The sequence below is a fragment of the Schistocerca piceifrons genome, chromosome 8 (assembly GCF_021461385.2).
Source record: "Schistocerca piceifrons isolate TAMUIC-IGC-003096 chromosome 8, iqSchPice1.1, whole genome shotgun sequence".
In the NCBI taxonomy this organism is placed as follows: domain Eukaryota; kingdom Metazoa; phylum Arthropoda; class Insecta; order Orthoptera; family Acrididae; genus Schistocerca; species Schistocerca piceifrons.
In genome coordinates this window covers 134,647,690-134,666,117 of record NC_060145.1, presented here as the reverse complement: position 1 = coordinate 134,666,117, position 18,428 = coordinate 134,647,690, and the positions used below count along the sequence as shown (strand labels likewise).

General features: G+C 40.1%; 1 protein-coding gene across 4 annotated transcripts in view; it reads right to left on the bottom strand.

The window, feature by feature from the left end:
- The window catches only part of LOC124711127 (cytospin-A), a 936,320-nt gene that overhangs the window by 60,606 nt on the left and 857,286 nt on the right, over positions 1-18,428 (bottom strand). For all 4 annotated transcript variants that reach the window (XM_047241015.1, XM_047241018.1, XM_047241017.1 and 1 more), the window contains exons 5-6: positions 4,928-5,086; positions 1,089-1,240 (exon numbers count right to left, since the gene is read on the bottom strand). In XM_047241015.1, coding sequence (XP_047096971.1) covers positions 1,089-1,240; positions 4,928-5,086 — 311 coding nt within the window. The remainder of the gene's footprint in view (positions 1-1,088; positions 1,241-4,927; positions 5,087-18,428) is intronic.

The window sequence follows — 18,428 nt, the reverse complement described above, 5'->3', positions numbered from 1 at the left end:
AAAATTTAAAAGGAACTGTGACGGACACATAAATAAACAATGAATCCAGCACTGAGATAGGAACATAATTTGTGCCTAAGTAAGGTGTTTCAGCACACTGTTCAGTGTGGATGTTTTTGGAGACAATCTGTGATGCTCAAAGTGATCAGTCATAAGATTGAGATTGTGTTTGGCTATGACATTATTAAAAGGTGTCCACTGCTGACATCATCTTTCTAAATGTTTATTTTTCCAAAGTTTCTAACAATTGCGTACTTTAAAAATTTACAACAGATTATTGTAAATGTTTCATATATTTTCTGGAACTTTAATTTGGGAAGACTGGGCTTCAAATCTCTGGCAATCTCATTTATATTGTCTGTGATTTCTCCATATTGATTAAGGGGAAACTTTTGAAAAAGTTACAGGTGATTTCCTCACAGTCTCTGTCTTATCCAAGATCATGCACAGTGTCTACTAAATTTATTATGAATTAATACCTTTCCACATGATTGTTCAACAAAGGTTAACTTTTGAACCACGACATTTATGCAAAGGGTACTAGATAGCTAATAGTTACCTCTCTCAAACTCTGCTAAACGCCTACAGGCTAGTCTACAGACAGACTTTCAGGAGACTTTATTTTTAGTTACGTAAGAACATTTGTAAAAATCAAAAAGTGACTGAAATAGCATACAGTACACACATTCATGGGGAAAAAACCCTGCTACACAAACTTTCTAGGCAGAAAATTTCCGTTATGCAAATAAAAAAAAATTAAGAATGAGATTTTCACTCTGCAGTGGAGTGTGCGCTGATATGAAACTTCCTGGCAGATTAAAACTGTGTGCCCAACCGAGACTCGAACTCGGGACCTTTGGGTTTCGCGGGCAAGGTCCCGAGTTCGAGTCTCGGTCGGGCACACAGTTTTAATCTGCCAGTAAGTTTAAAAAAAATTAACTTTTTTAGTAGCATGTGGTCACTTGCTTTCCATTACTTACAAAAATCATCAGGAATTTCATTCTTAATAAGCAGACACTTCTCTGAATTACTACTCTCTGTTAGTCAACCCTAACTCACTACTGAATTAAAACTTTAATTACGCATACCTATAGTGAGTCTCTTCCATTTGCTGGATACGATCCTGTAAACATGCAACAGACAGTTGGCTGGCACTGGAAGCTGACTGCCTGTCCCATGATGGAATGGATGTTTCAGGTATTGTTGTATCTGCTGTATCCTCCACTGGTAGTTGTAGGTCCTAAAAGGGAATATCAAATTAAAGACAGTGCTGATCTTGTCTTCTCATTACATGAAATGCTTGAAGAAGAAGAAGAAGAAGAAGAAGAAGAAGAAAGCCTGTGTGTTCATGGATCATTAAAATATGATCACTTCTAAATAATCCTGGTCTCTTGGTACACGTAAAACAGGCCTGGCAAGGTGTGGCTCAAGAGCCATTATCATGCAGTAACTGCTCCCCCTCGAAATTTATTTGCATCATGATGTCACGAACTCGCCACAGCCTTCAGTTTGCTGGTTTGTCGGAGGACAGCGCAAGTGATACCTGAAAGCTTAGGCTCTTGCATATTCACTGGTATGTTGAGCCATTTTGGTCTTGACACTTCTTACAGACCACTACTGTACTGCGTCACGGGGAAATTAGTTACTAAATTAATTTTTTCAGGGTGGTGATTATAGCTTTCACTACCCTTCATAACATGGGAATCCTTTGTTTCTGTGCTCCTGAGCCATTTACCACAATTACTGCCAAAGCAGAGTTTCACACGTGTACACGATAGGTTTTTTCAGACTGCTTTAATCTCGCTATGAATGTGTCACATTTGTTGAGTGAGAAAGAAATTTTAGAAGCTCTCGAAGAAAAATTCAATGGTTCTGGATCAAAGGGACATTTTACCTGAGTGGGAACAGTCTGAAGGAGATTCATATTCATGTAAGCAGCAATATGCTACAATTTTTTCATCGCTAATATTGTAGCTACAGATACTGATGCAATAATTAATACTGAGCTCTGTCTTATCTGTCTGTATTCATCAGATAAATCTTGTGTCACAAAGCACCATCCAACAAGGGCTTCCAGGGTTCTTTGGGGGGGGGGGGGGGGGGGGGGGGGGGGGGGGAACTTGTTGCCAAAACAAGCAGGAAAGAAACAAGTAAGTATTGGCCTGATTGCAACATACCTCTCTGCATACCAGAATACTCCAGGCTTTACCATACAAAACACAATTATATGTGAAATCGCTCAATAACTCACCTCACCCTTTTTATGATAGTTGTAATGTATGAAAGAACTTAAGTAAATATGAAAAATAAACCTTGAAACTTAGTCTTTTTGGTATATATTATTCAGAATTCGTACTGAATTTACAAAATAAAAATTAAGGACTTTTAAGCACCTTTTCTTTACTGACAATAGTTGTGCTCAATGCCGTAGTGAGGTCAAGAATAAAAAATTGCAAATCAATACTTTGCCACAGATGTTATCTTCTCACAGGCGTACTATTTAGTTAAGGTTTCCACAGCCCTTGCCATTGTTGCCAACGTACAGCATCTCCAACTATCGGCACTGCAGTATTGAGTTTACATACAGCAAACGATGTCTGTTGCCAGTAATGTGTGAAGTCGTACCCCCGCTCTATTCTCCATGCCTGAGGTGGGGATAGCCTTATCCCTCTCACCCTAAATGTCATGCAGCTTGAGTGGCCCTCGTAACTGCTTTGGTCTTCGACCTACGCATGCAGTCTTTTTGTCAACTTTTTAACTTTGTGTTAATTTTTAAGTCTGAATTTAATTGCCAAGACAAAAATAAGGATTTATAAGCACCATAATTAAATCAAAGGATAAAATAAGCACTTATGAGGGCTTTCATCGCACAGTTTTTTTCTCAAGTACTTCTAAGAAACATATGAACCTTGTACAATTTTTTTCTTTCATACAAATGAAGTATGATCATGGAACAACTTCAATTTGTTCTTTTTTCTTGTTTACTATTTTCACAGTACTCCCTAATTTTCTCCTCATGCTGTCTTTTCATTTCTTCTGGCCATGTTGTTCCCAATTTCTTATTTCTTCTGCATAGAAAGGCTTCTAAATTTAGTATTTTATTCTTAAAACGGTTTCTGACTTATTATGACTCTTTGATGTTTCTTTCTTGTCATTTACTTATTTCTGTAATCCATGCTACTGTCAATTTCCTCTTCCAAAAATACGATGGTGTTTTTTTTTTTTTTTTTTTTTGGGGGGGGGGGGGGGGGTTTCTTCTGATTCATTTGGTAGAGATGTCCAATAAAGATTATCTTCTTTTACTCATTACTTACAATATTTTCTCTATATTTTTAGAGTGTTTCTCGTTACTACTCATTTTCCAACCATTTGGAGTTTCTATTGCATCTGTTATTTTTCTAATAATCCACACTGTAAATACCTCTACTCTGTTCAGCTTATAGTTCACTGTTACATATTCACATCCATATAAGCAATCTGGTGATACTGCTGTGGAATAGTGTTTTACTTTTCTTTTTCTACATATGCATTTCTTGTTATAGATTGAGATACTTCTTCCATAAATTTAACTTTACATACTGTATGTGCTCACAAATTATGTTTGCTAATTTTGCTTTAACACCAAATTCTCAAATGATTTTATCTATTGTTTCTCTGTCTACCAAATCAAACATTTTCTTGAAATCAATAAATTGTGCTATTATATGTTTGGTGCCTTCTCAATGAGTGGATTTCAAATTGTTAATTACAAATACTAACAACAACAGTAGTTTTTATATAAAAGTATCAGGGTAAGTCTCTTCCAGTTTTGTTAAACAGATATGGGGAGAGTCACATCTGAGAGCATACAAGAAAGAATGGAATAGTAACAGTGTCACGGATTTTGCAGGGCACCACGCCAGTCAACTGGTACTTAGGTGCAAATCAGCCAACATCTTATTTTGGCTAGGAGCTTAATCGTTTTCCAGTTCCAAATGAAATACGTCTATTAATATCTGAAGTATATTACTGTACAGTTTACAGTGTTTATTAACTGCAAATACACCATAATTGCATCTAATTTTTGCACATATTAACGGTAGCTACTTACAATGTTATAGATGCCACACTTTATCAGTTCACAGCATGGTACTGCAACGGACATTATTAGGGGAAACTGCAACGTGAGGCAAGTGGGTAACTGTATCACTGCTTGCTGAAGTTGTTAATTCATGGCCACACTAACCTCACCTTGCCTCCCTCGGTGAAATTGTTTTGTCAAGTGTATTTGTAAGGTACCTACTGTCGAAATGGCATCAGAAGATCCTTCACAGCTCGCAGCACTGTTGCTGGTTTTCAACCACAAAGTGCTAATGGCTGCAGGTAGTAGCTGACTACAGATCTCTCGACAACTCTTAAGCACTGTCGTGGAGATGTTTAGAAAATCACTTTTGTTATTGTTTGAGGTAGGTATGCGAAGATGCTGCATCCAATCAACTGCAACTGTCAGGGATGAACTCATGTCAACTGAAGTATATGGCATTGCTCAAACATGTGTCATAATATGTCTACTACTAAACAGCAACATTACTGGCTCAGCATGAGAGGGATATAGTAGTGCCATCCAGACTGGTATTTTCTTTTATGAAACTCCTGAAATTCCCGGAAATTTCCACGATTTTTCCAGGTAAAATTTAATTCCTCAAGAATTCTAGGTTTGGCAGAAAAATCACCAACATGATATATACAGCATCATTCTGGAGAGCAGCTAAGAAACATGTTTATGTGACGTTGATCAGAAAACTCCCAATTATTCTTACAGGATGATAACAGTACCCTGAACCCAATACAAAAGCCACAGCACAAGTTTTAGAATACATGGAATATAATGTGACCCCAGCCTAAAAAACCCTCTACAAATGGAAAGCGAAAACTTTTTTATACTCACACTGGCAACCATAGATGCAGGTGCAGAACTATGCTGTCGAGCTCCAAGGAGTAGCTGTTGCTTCTCAGAGTCTGAGAGAGGTGAGTGTGCAACACTCAGGAGCTTTGCTTGCAAGGACACGTTTTCTGCTCTCAACTGCTCCATTGTGGAATGCTGTTCCTGAAAATAATAAATAATTACATGATGAAAATTTCGATTCTTATAAATAACAGAACGTTGGCAACTGAAAAGTCTTTTAACCTACTAACTTGTGAATGACGAGTATGCTAAGTGAAACTAGTTCCTCAGATTTGACCTCTACCATTATTACAGCCAATGTTGTCCCTAAGTGATACAGCTACTCTGGGTCAAAAAGGAATTTCGCTCTGGTAAGTGGTGGGACCTTAGGAGGTGAGGAAAAATGTTGCCAGTGACAAATATGTAGCTGCATGTGGGAAGTCAGAAACAATCATACATGAATGCATAAGGCAGGGGAGAAGAGTAGGAGAGCCATAGAAAAATTAATACAGTATAAGAAGAAAGTAGCAGATATGGTGACACAGATAACGAAGGGAACTAGGAGAGATGAATCACAGCAGAACAAGGTGGAGAGGGAATGAGAGGCTGGGGTTCCAGGCAAGCAAATATCATGGATCAGCAGAGCTTATTTCAAATAAAATCCATTGCAAATGGCTGTACTAGTCCTCCCTTTGTTATTGTTTTATGGCAATCAGTCATCCCACTGGCAAGTTTGTTTGCAGTCACATCGGTGTAAGACTCTGTGCATTAGTTGCATGGTAATTAATGATAAGGAGGAAAGGAGTTCCCTTATTGCTCATCATTAGGTGCCTGAAAAGGGATGGATGTATATCAAAACGATGCAGCCCTCTGTCAACTTAGCAGCACAAACCACCACAAAACTAAATCACGTGCTTCTCATTCGTTCACTGTGTCACGAAATGAGGGATATCCTCCCCACACCACACCCTACCCTTGTCCTTGTCCTTACCTTTCTTATTTGTTGGTTGGTTGGTTGATTTGGTGGAGGAGACCAAACAGCGAGGTCATCGGTCTCATTGGATTAGGGAATGAAGTTGGCTGTGCCCTTTCAAAGGAACCATCCCCACATTTGCCTGAACCGATTTAGGGAAACCACGGAAAACCTAAATCCGGATTGCAGGATGCGGGATTGAACCATCGTCCTCCCGAATGCGGATCCACTGTGTCAACCACTGTGCCACCTCGCTCGGTTTCTTATTTGTCCAACCACCACCCCCATGTGTCACACCCATGTTGCCAAAGTAGAAAACCAGCCTCCATACATCCACCCTTCATCATCCCCTTTTTTTCCCTTTGTGCCTTTCATTTCTTATACCATCATGATCTATGTCACTTGTGATAGCAGCCACGTAACAACTACTCTGCTGCGACTAATGTTATTTACATGGCTACATCCCAAACAATCCATTCACATGAATGGTCACCAGTAAGAGCCTACCGCACAAATATTTCTACATCAGAAAAAAAGCATCAACAGCACTAATCATAATATGAACAAATAAGGCAAGAGACATTACATTTTGCAGATACCTATTGTGATCAGTCCAGGTTTTTTTCCTCTCTGTAAATACAGCATCAAACAGAAAGATCAGCTATCTTAAAAACTGTAGATTACTTGCAGTCCTTTGAAATCAACCAGCTGTGTTTACTAATTACATAGCCATTCATTAAATTTGTTAATTCCAATAAAAAAACTGTATTTAAATTAAAAGGCATCACAAAGGTTAGCAAATCACCCCAAAATTTTAACTATACACATCAACCAAGTGATGAAAAGAACTCTTTGCAACAACAGCTATGATTATGTATGATGCAATCGTTGTTGAGATGAATTTCAGTTCCCCATAAAGGGGTGTATCATACCAGAATCTTTGACAATAAATGGCATACGGCATACGACAGGACTATACCAAAACCTTCCATTGGAAATCGATCTGTTTATACTCTCTTCTAGAACCACATTATAAAATATTAATTCTGGTGGTCACAAGGTTACAGTGATAATAGGTAAATCCTACAAAATATTCCAGTAAAACATGTCATAGTTGAGACAAGCAAGTTTGAATTCCAAATGACAGCCCAAATCATTAGATACAGACTACTAGTGAGCTTTGACAAGAATGAGGGGGAAGTAACAGTGACTCGCTTCGAGGAAGCCTGCAGGCATCTACCAGAGGCTACCATGAATCTGCTAATGGAGAGAGAAGTGGAGAAAGGAGTGGAGAAAGGAGTGGAGAATCAAGACAAAATGATGATCATTTCTCTGCCTCAGATGAAAAGAGCACCATCAGAAGCACTTCCCATTACTTGAGAAGACATTCTTTATGTTGGTACGTGGGGAAAAAAACTGTAATAGGAAAAAACAGAAATAACAGCTGCAACAACTGAAAATAAGACATTGTATTGGCATTAGTGCAGCAATATGTACCACATTACTGCATTAACTTTTAATGTCTCAAAATGAGAAAATCTTATCACATTTAGTTGCCTACTGCTATAGCAAAAAAATTTGCAAAATGAATGTACACCTACCATTCGTATCACAAACCTTGCATATATTGCTGTACATTGGTTATTTAATTATAAATACTAACTACATAGCAATGTGTCTTAAGTATCTGACAAAAATGAACATATCACTCTTTGTAGTATTGTTGTCAGTCAGTCAAAATTGGAAGGTTAAGTGAACATAGTTATCTTTACTACTGGACATAAAATCCGTTTCAATTACAAATTCGCCTGCGTTAACACCATTAGTGCATTACAAAAAACGATTTGCAATTAATTTTTCAAGTTTATTTGCCGTCTGTCAGACTTTGTATGGTATTGTGGAGACGTTCACAGAGATTATCACTAAACGTGAATCACAAGCCCTGGGTGAAACAACTTGATCCACTCATTGCCTAGTTATCGTCTCTGGCACCAACCACATGTGGAATTGTGTATATTTACTATGATCGATTTCGAATGTGTATAGATTTATTCTCTACGTGTTCATTCAAACTGCGTTAGAGGCCAGATCTTCAAGTATATTATAGCTGTAGGCCATCAGTTTAAAAATGATGGAAGTGAGAACTGCTTGAGCGCATCTACCAAACGAGATGAGACTGTAATCTGCAAAAACTTTTTGGATAATCTGTAAATGCTACTCGTTGTGTCAATAATAAAAATGGTTACCAATGAGTGGCTCTACGCATACGATCAACTTGTTTGTTACACGTCAAATTCTTGAAATGAAATGTGAACTCGCACTAAAAGCTATCATGTTTTACGAAGACTATCTCCACATAACCATTCCTGTCTCAACTTTTGTGACGTGTTGTCGTTTCTGGTTTCAGTCGCACGTGTATCTTCAAATGCCAGGCTGTGTAAAACACAGTTCTGTTTTCACAGTGTGACAAAATAAAAAAACTATCTTGTTCGAATGACAATTTTGGAACAATCACAATTGAAAACAGGAAAGAAAACTTCAGAACAGAAGTTGGCAAATGCCATAACTAACAATTTAATAGCTGGCAAAATGTCCACTAATTGTGGTGTGTCCCTGGTTTGAATTTAGAATTACGTCATTTTCATCCCTCATCTGGTAGAATGAAATCAATCTATGTCTGTGTATTAAGAAACTAACGAAGTATGAAAACACTGAAATTTCAGATAAAATATTTACAGTGGTCTTAACAGTATTCTTAAAGTTTTTCTGCTTAGTTGAATGCGTGTTGCATTTTACCAATCACAGGAAAATATAATTTCGAAATAGTAAAAGTCTGAATCGATTTTAATAACAAACTAAATAATAAAAGAAAAAAAGCGTGTGCGCAAAGTATTTATACAACTAATTTATACAACTAGCTTTGCTCAGCTTCTAATACGTTGAAAAGCATTTAGCTTCTCTTGTGGGCTCGTAGTCTTCTAGGCATCGAATCCGAAGATTCAGTAACTTCAGGAAATACCTCTACCCAAACGGTTTCCCCAATTCGTGGTAAGCATTTTGAGATTTTGTTCTTCACTAGTGAAGACCAATTTTCTGCTGCATTGCTGTTTGGTGACCGTGGTGGAGTTCGTTAACTGGCGAGGAGCACTGCAAGGCAATCATTGTTGGGGCTTATATGCCTAATTTTTTAATTGTTATCCAAATAAAGAGTTCAATTCCAAACGTCTGCTCAGTTTTAAGGCATTGTTTCGTGCATTTAGAACACCACAAAGCGGCTTTTTTCCAACGTCCCGTTGGCGTATACAAATTCTGTGACTCTCCCTCTCCCACGATTCACCTTTGACAAGTTTTGACGTTCCCTCCTATGTGATTACTTACACAAATTCGAATATTTTGATTCTGATGTGCTCTATTTGTTTTTATCCCTTATGAGCACATTTTTCGAAACATTATGCTGGTTTGGATGAATTGCAGTCGAAGCTTTTTGTTTTTCCTACAAATGCGCTCTAGCCTTACAGCCGGCACGGTAGCTCAGCGTGTTCGGTCAGAGAGCCGGTTGGCCTCTGTACTAAAAAAACTGAGTGGAAGGATCAACCACCGAACTTGAACAGGATGACTTGCGACGTGCGCAACGACCAAACACAACGATCAATAACGAACAAAATGCAAAAAAGCCTTAGATGTAGCTTCTTGTGGTCTCTTCATAATGGTCTGCTGTGTAAACTGAATCTCACACACTGTAGCAAGGTCTTTTGACCTCAAGAGCTCTCGTCTGGAAGCTTTCTGTAAATTTCTTCAAGATGTAGCAAGAACCCTGTGAGTCACCCTGGGCGACGCTTCCTTGAATTTCCTTCTACTATAATTAATTACTACGATGCGTCGCAACCTCTGTTAATTCCCAACGTCTCTGTAGTCACACACGAAAGAAATGCGTTATTTAATGTTAATTTTGAAAATACATTTCCTGACTTTTTTTGACCTATTCACTCGTACAATCGGAGACTCATTGTGTGCTGTAATTTTCGTCTTGCATCGAATGGTGTGGCTACACACACGCGCGTACTATTAACGGAACGAACACATACCAAATGAATACTTTTTGTATGTTATTTTCGCTTCGTCTCCATGTTAAATAATATAACCTGTTTTTTGACAATGTTATGGAAAGTATAGATTACTACTTACCATACAGAGGAGATGCTGAGTCGCAAACAGGCACAACAGAATGACAGTTAAACACGTGAGCTTTAGGCCAAAAGGCCTTCTTCTGAAATAGACAGATGAGCTTCAGAAGGTCTTTTGGCGGAAAGCACACGTTTAGAAGTCTTTTTGTTGTGTCCGTCTGCGACTCATAATCTCCTCTATAAGTTGAGTAGCAACCCATCCATTCGATAATATTTTCATTATTCCATCCTGGATTTTCCCTTGTCTGATATAACCAGTTCTTTGGCAGATAACATTTGGTGGTCTGCTTGTTTAAAAAAAATATACCCAGCTATATATACACACATTTAGAAAGAATGGAAAAGCACAGTGTGCATGATTAAGTCACGCACTATCGAAGAAATGACGGATCCCGAGTTACATCTAATCCATTACACTCAGTGCTTACGAGCCCACAAGCCAAAAGCACTCCAGAAAAGATGTTTTAAGGCTGAGGAAAGTCTGATAATACGACCGAGCGTACGTTTTTTGCTTGCAATCTTTATTTCTCCTTCAGTATTCAGTTTTGCACGTAAAAAAAAGAAAAAACCCTTTTGAGGAGCGGCGTAACTACGGTATGGAAGCCGGGGTGCGTGACCTGGGCGCCTTCGCTCTGGCTCTGATTTGGAGTTCGATTACACAAGATAGGCGGAAAGGTACTGGTGTATGAAGGATTTTCTAGACAAGTGTACATCGCTAATCTGCAACCGGACTTCGACGACGTTACGTCTGCTATTGGGCTATACTGGCTTAAGAGTTGATGGTGCGGTTAGGGTTGCCGTACGTCCCAATATATCGGGACCGTTTTCTTTGTCCAGGCAACCCGGTAAGCCCCTATTTTTTCCCGATTTTGGAAAATACCCGCAGCCATTCACCCCGGTGGAGCCTCGTTTGGGAGCAATGGTCGGAAAAAAAGCTCCGGAATTCCGTGTGATACCCTAGTGCCTTAAAAATAATAGTACTGCAGGGAGTGGGGTTGTGTGTGAATTTTTAATGGGGAATCGTAACCTGCAGAAGGTTATTGTTTTGAATCTCGTCAAGTGATTCGGAATTTTTATTTTTTACTCGTTGCCGAAATAACTTTGACCATTGCGTAAGTGCAATTAATTGTTTTAAATGTAAGGCTTTTTATTTCTACTTCTTTGCAACGTCATGTTAATCGTCGTAGAAACGTTTCCTTTGTCTTCATATTTTCTTCCTATCATTGTTTTACCTATTAGAATCTTTATGCACGTGATTTGGATTATTTTCATTTGTCTATCATAATACCGAAACGTTTGAAATTGTCGATCTAGCGATTAAAAACCAAAATACGAATTAATTTATACTGATTGTGCAATGGCGTCAAAACTATACTTTTCGTTACAAGATGTGGATGATGTGGATGGTGATGGTCACACACGCATTTAAAACGCATTCTTGTTGTACTATGGAAAAAATGACGCAAATGAAGAGGTAAACGAAAGGAGGGATCATAAGTAAAACCGAAATTCAACTACAAAGAGGAACAGAAATAACGAATGCAGTAACAAGTGCGAAATGAAATCGACGTTAATAAGCGAAAATAATCAAAAATCATATGAACAAAGCTCGCTAATGAAAAAAGAATGATAGGAAATAATAGTGAGAGCAAATAAAAAAGTTCATATGATGATTCAATGATGTGACAGAGGAATAGAAATAAAAAAATTATATTTAAGCCACAAAACTGAACAAACATTATCATCTAAGTAATTTCGACAGAGATTTAAAAATAGACAATGTCAAAACACGCGACCAACCTTATGTATGTTAACGGTATCCCATTCCACTATGTTAAGGCGACCATTTATGTAGTATACTTCTGTTTAACGCACTAGCGTATCAAGCTAAATTCCGATTGTTTGAAAACACGGATGCCACCATTACGTACCTCTCCTTGTTAGGCAACAGTCAGAAACGAAACAAAGAGAGGGGAAAAATAATGATAATGATGAAGCAATAAATACATTTCCTCATGTCGTTCATGTAACAACAAAATAATCAAGGACGAAAAGTAACAGTAACTATTCACAACTGCGCAAAGCGTCGCCCTCTAATCTGAATGCACGAATTGCAAACGCTGCGTTACGCAGTCCGCAGGTTTTCCGAAATCAACAGTTTTCCTGATTTCATCAAAGGCTAAAATTATCCTCGCAAGAAGCTCTTCTACGGTGCCTACTGGAGTCTCGTGGACGATTTTCTTCATACCTCTCCACAGATAAAAATTTAAAGCGGTAAGATCTGGCAAACGAACAGCGTAGTGTGGCGGTGCGCCGTCATGTTGGTATCATGTTGCATGACGGACCACCAGAGGATCATCTTCTCAATGCAATGGAAGGACGTTCACATAAACTGCTAAATACGTCCGTCCGTTTAAGTACGACGGGATTAAGCAAACCTGCCTAAATATTCACGCCAAACTTCACATAATTGCCATGCGTATTTTCGTTGTTCCAAATGACGCCGTTTCGAGAACTGAATGGGCCTTTTCTAGTGAAACATGCCTCGTCTTTTCACGGCACCCTCCTTTAGAAATCTGGAATTTCGATGTATTGATTTAGGCCTAAGTACTACAGGGAATACCGATTCCGATAAGGATAGCCCTTTTTTTTTATCAAACCCTCTATTTCCTGTAGGTTATAGGGAAATATGTTCTTGTCGTGTAGGTCTTCCAATACTAAAGCGTACGAAACCTGTCGCAACGAACCGATACGTCTACTGTATTTAGGCACAATCTAAGAGCATCGGATTAACATTTCTTACTCCCGACGAATTATTGCTAATGGCCCTAAAGCTGGTGATAGGATTTGCAAGAACGGTATCAAGAACCTTTTCTTCAAACTGAACGCTCCGAAACTTTGACGTTAAGTGAACTTCGTTTACAACAAAACTTCCGGTCTTCTTCACTCGTCTATCAGCCGCTACAAACTAATTCGCACATGGAATAACGCGGTTCGGAAATCGCGCGTTGTATATTGTGCGGTCTCTTGTGCAATTTGACCCGCAGCGCCGTATGCTAAATGCATATCTCCGCATTCGTCGAAAGAATACCGATGACGCGCCATAGTACCACTACGTTCACTGATGTGGATGCCCTTGTCACGACTGCCTCCATCTTTGTCCCATCGAACCTCTTTCCGTGTACATTCGCAGCTGATCGAACACTTCCGACAAAGCTCGACTGCGTTAATACAATTTTCGGAGATGGTCGAATGACTAGCAGACACAAATCTGCGACACAATCGGGTGCCAGTTATGCTAGTTGTTCTCATAGCGTAGATGGTAGAGCACAGGACCCTAAGCCGTTGGCTCGTGTTCAATACCTGTTACAGTCAACGGTTTAATTTTTGTAACGCTCTCTTTTTCGGATTGAGGAAAACAAACGAATCACACGTTCAGCAACACCGCCTTTGGCAGGCTGCTTCAACTGTCGCGCGTGACGACCTATTGGCCAACTTCAATGCTAAGTAACAGTGAATCGGCGAAACGTAACGCATTCTTTCTTAACAATTATTTCTCAGCACAACCTCCTCTGCAACCGTCTTACAGCTTTCCACATTGTTTCTGACCGACTCGTATAGGGAGCACTAGCGACAATTTCTTCTTTGCAGCAGCGTCACATCTGCCTGAAACGATTTAGTAAAGGCTAAATCTGGAGAGCCCGTCACAAATTTTAGATCAGCTCCTGCTCAATACAACTCCATTGTTCTTTTGTGTTCTTTGCTCCGTCTTTTCACAAAAGCGAAGCCAAGAGCGTAAAGCAACACGAGGAAGGGTCCGAGTAGCTGGTCTGTGTCACCAATCGGCATCTTCGAAACAATGACTACTGTGATGTATTTAAGGAAGACTGGGTTTTAACGTCCAGTCGACGACGAAGTCATCAGGGACGGCACAACCTCTGATTTTGTAACGAATTCGTGTCTTCTTCAAACGAAGATCCGTCAACAACCGATTTGTTTTGAGCGATTTCGAGAAATCTAAATCTGGGAGGCTGGACTAGGACTTCAACTGGCGTGAACCGTAATGCGGGTACAGTGCGCTCTCTCACTCTAGTTCCAGATATAGAAGATATGGTGGAACGACCAAGTATTGCCTCCGATGACTTTTTCATTATTGCATACAGGAGATGGCCACTTTCAAGGAAACGTGCATAAAACGATGTAGCGATCAATACAAAATTACATTATTGGAAACTTGAGGGTAGGAGGAGTTACATAGCATCTGCCTAGCCAGAAGTCTATCATTTCGCACTGTTCATAATGAGCCAATCTTATACAACTGCCCAGGATTAGATCACGAAGTCATTCTTCCAGTCTCTTATAATTAATGACATGTAAAATTGTCGAAAGTGACACCATCTTGAGTGTCGAGTTTTGAGGACATCTTTTCACATTCCAATAGAAGTTACTCCACAGCATTGCAAGATTTGGCCCATTTTCTCAGCTAAGTAGGGGAATGCAACGCAGCAGGAGGTGTAACATGCAACGTCTGTTATTGCTGACATTCTAGACACTGAAAATGCTGCCAACGAAAGCTTCGTAACCATTTGAGGCAGGTGGCAAATTACCTCACAATCTCACAAATAGGTTTCTCCCTTAAACAGATCTTGAGCACGGTGATACAGAACAAAAAATCATTTCCGTGTGGTTCACATGCCTCTCGAAAAACCTTAATATGTTGTTCTATACTGACGCACAAGATGTGTAAAACTAACATATCTTCGGAATCATATACAAAATGGTAGGTAAAGATTTCAATTGCAGTTGCCGAGTCGTAATTTACTCTATTTTGATAAAATCGTTCAATGAAGCACAGCGTGCTGTAACACATTAATACTCATCGAACATTGTTTCATTTCACTTGGCCAGCCGAAACTATGAGAGGTAGCGATGTTAACTCTTCCCGAAAGCATTCCAGTGGTGTTGAGGTCAGGACTGTGGGCAGAACTGCTACTGACCACTAACCATTGCCTCGCAGATGCCGCATTGCGACAGGCTGCATTGTCATGCTGTTATGAACAGTAACTGCCTCCGGACTGTTCCTCTGCTGTATGCAGTACACAATGATGTAAAATGTGCTCATACCTTTCAGCATTTGGCGTTTTCTCAAGCGCAATAAGGAGAGCACACCTTCACCTCTATCACCGCCATATGTAACACAACCTCCTCCGTGCTTCACTGTTAGCATTACAAATGACGCAGTAACATTCCCTAACCAACTGCCAAACCAAAACCCTCAAACCCTCCCATTCGATGGCCATAGGGTATAGCGTGATTTAGCATCCAAAATCACTCGCTGCCAGTCATACACTGTACAGTGGAGTCGTTCTTTGCAACGTCAGTGCAAAAGGTTTCGAGAAAGCGTTAACAGATAAAGAGAGACATGTTAAGGCGGTGATTTTAAGTGCGAAAACCGTTGGAAAAGTTCTCATCTAAGATGTAGTCGAACTCGCGCGCCATTTCGTGTGGGGAAAAGACAGGTCTCAGATTGGCGAATGTCATCAAACAGAAAACTGCGTGTTATGACACTGTAATAGTCATCGAATACTGTTTCATTTCGCTGATTTGTGTTCAGATCCCGTGTGAATTTATGCACTTTATAGTTTTGCGGTAGATTCATATTGGTAACACGAAGTCTCGTCAACCGTGACTTTTTTCCAGAAAAGAATTGTCCACGTTCAGCATGTCGTTCATGCCGCAGTAGGCTTCCACGCTTCACTGTTTTTGTTCGGGAGTTAAGGTGTGTCGGACTAACTTTACACACAAATTTCTCTTTGTTCAGAATTTTATGGAGAGCGTGTTGAACACCTGACTTAGTTATGTTGTTCCATTGCCGTTTAAGACACGAATTATAGACACACGACGGTTGAACATCCACTACTTACACTGCCGCCGGAAACTGACTGGTCGAATCCCATCTGTTTTAGAAGTGTTAGTTCAAGTTGCCACCGTAGCTACTGCGCTGACGTCGCTTGTAAGTCAGGAAAGAAATTAGTCTCCGAACTTTTCGGACGGATGTTGACACAAACTTAAGCACTGATTACAGAAATGTGTGACTTATGAGGAGCTGCTCGACATCGTAACCCTTTCTTCTAACGCCCTACGCACGGTCGTTGCCCTAGGTGGAATGCTGGCAGCACTTTAAAATTCACGAATGATCGCTCCCGCGGATTTCAAGCGATTTTTTACAACCACCTTCCGCAATGCTCGACGGCCCCTGTCCGTCTGTACGTGAGGTGTGGCTCGTCTTGGTTCAGTTGTGGCTGTTTCTTCGTGTTTCCATTTCACAATCTTACTGAGCAGCTTGGGAAGGGCTGAAATGTCCCTGGTGGATTTGTTACTCACGTAACATTCCGTGACTAGTCCACGTTCCAAATGACAGAGCTCTCCTGATCGAGTCCGCAGTTCGTGGCCTAGTGGCTATCTCTGGATCAAGGGGTCCCGGGTGTTTGTGTTGTCCTCCTCCTCCTCCTCATCATCATCATCATAATCATAATCATCATCATCATCATCATCATCATCATCATCATCCGTGGCAGTGGCTTGACTGTACTGTGTAAAAAAAATGGGACTTTGTACGAGCGATGATGACCGCACAGTTGAGCGCCCCACAAACCAATCATCATCATCATCATCATCATCATCATCATCATCATCATCATCATCATCATTATCATCATCTCCTCCTGATCGACCCATTCTGCCGTTACTGCTTCTCTACTGACAATACAATACTCAGAGCCTATTTTTGTACAGGTGGATCCGGCTCTCATGACATCTAGTGGTCAATTCCGTTTACACAAGAGTATCCGGATACTTTTGATGAGATAGTGTATGCACTGAAACACAATTTCATGTGATATAGAATTCTGGTATATAAATGTGTGTGAAGTTCAATTTTTTTCTTGTTCGTTTAGCTATGGCTCCCTACAATAGTTTTGAATACGTAGGCGTCGGAAGATTTCGGGTCTCTAGGGTTATGTGACCACTTGCTGCCAACAGTAGCGGCTAAACAACACTGTAATAGTCATCGAGTGTTCAGATCTTTGTTCGTTGTGGCGCTACAAGGTGAAGAAATTTTAAAATGAAGAGTAATGTAATGCCAGGTGAAAATGCACTATCCAAGGCCTTCGATTGTATAGTTCGCGACCAGCTAACATAATACCTAACCACAAAAGACCTACTACCCGAATACCAATCACGTTCCCTTAAACGTCGCAGCACAACCTCGCTTTACTAAAGGTAACAGATGGTCTGAGGCTTGCCATAGATGCAAATGAGGCGACTATCATGTGCTGCTTCGACTTTAGCAAAGCCTTTGAGACAGTCGAATTCGACATTTTGCTTGCAAAACGTAGCAGCCTAAATTTCTCGCCAATTGCAGTGCAACGGTTTCGCTGGTACCAGACGCCACGACAGCAATGCGTCATGTTCGGCACCATATAGTCACAATGGAGGCAGATAGCATCAGAAATCGGTATTAAACCCTATACATTTTCCATGGTATGTCAATGTTCTGTTGTTAGTTTTGACCTACTGCAAATACTACATGTACTCTGATGACCCCATTATATGAACATAAAGGCAGCTGTCGAGAATCTCAATACCGATCTGTGTGCACTAACAAAATAGGTGCAGGATATAGGGTTAAAACTCATCCTGTCCAAAACCCAAACAGTACCTGTTTGTCATCCTAGTCTCATTAGCCGAATTATTGGGAATCGCTACCAACTTTAACCCTAAATGGGGGCAAATATCAACTTTTCTCCTCCACTCTACGAGTAATAATATACAAATATCTAAATTGGACTAAGCACATAATTGCAATGTGCAAGAAGGTACCAGCATCTCTCCATGCCCTACACAAACATAAAAAGTTCTCCCCTCTTGACATAAAAAATGAACTACTACAAGCACTTAGACTTCCTATTATTGATTACAGTGATGGTATCCTCGAAAGCTTTCCTCAGGCCTGTGCACGTTGCATCTGTGATGTTCGACTCTTTGATCATATTTCACCACCATATGCACAGCTATCGATGCTGCGTGCACACAGGCACAGAGATTTCCATACTCCCTGTCTTCTCTATTGTCTTAACGTACACTGTCTCCCATGTCTCCCCTCGATCTTAACGCCCTTATCTGAAAAACATGGCAGAAACACAGTTCCCATCGTGCCGAAATCTTTTCTGTCCCACTCCATCGTTCATCCGTTTTCTGGAAGCCCTTCCAGCAGCAGGCACCCGACTCTGGAATAATCTCCAGTATTATACACTCCTGGAAATGGAAAAAAGAACACATTGACACC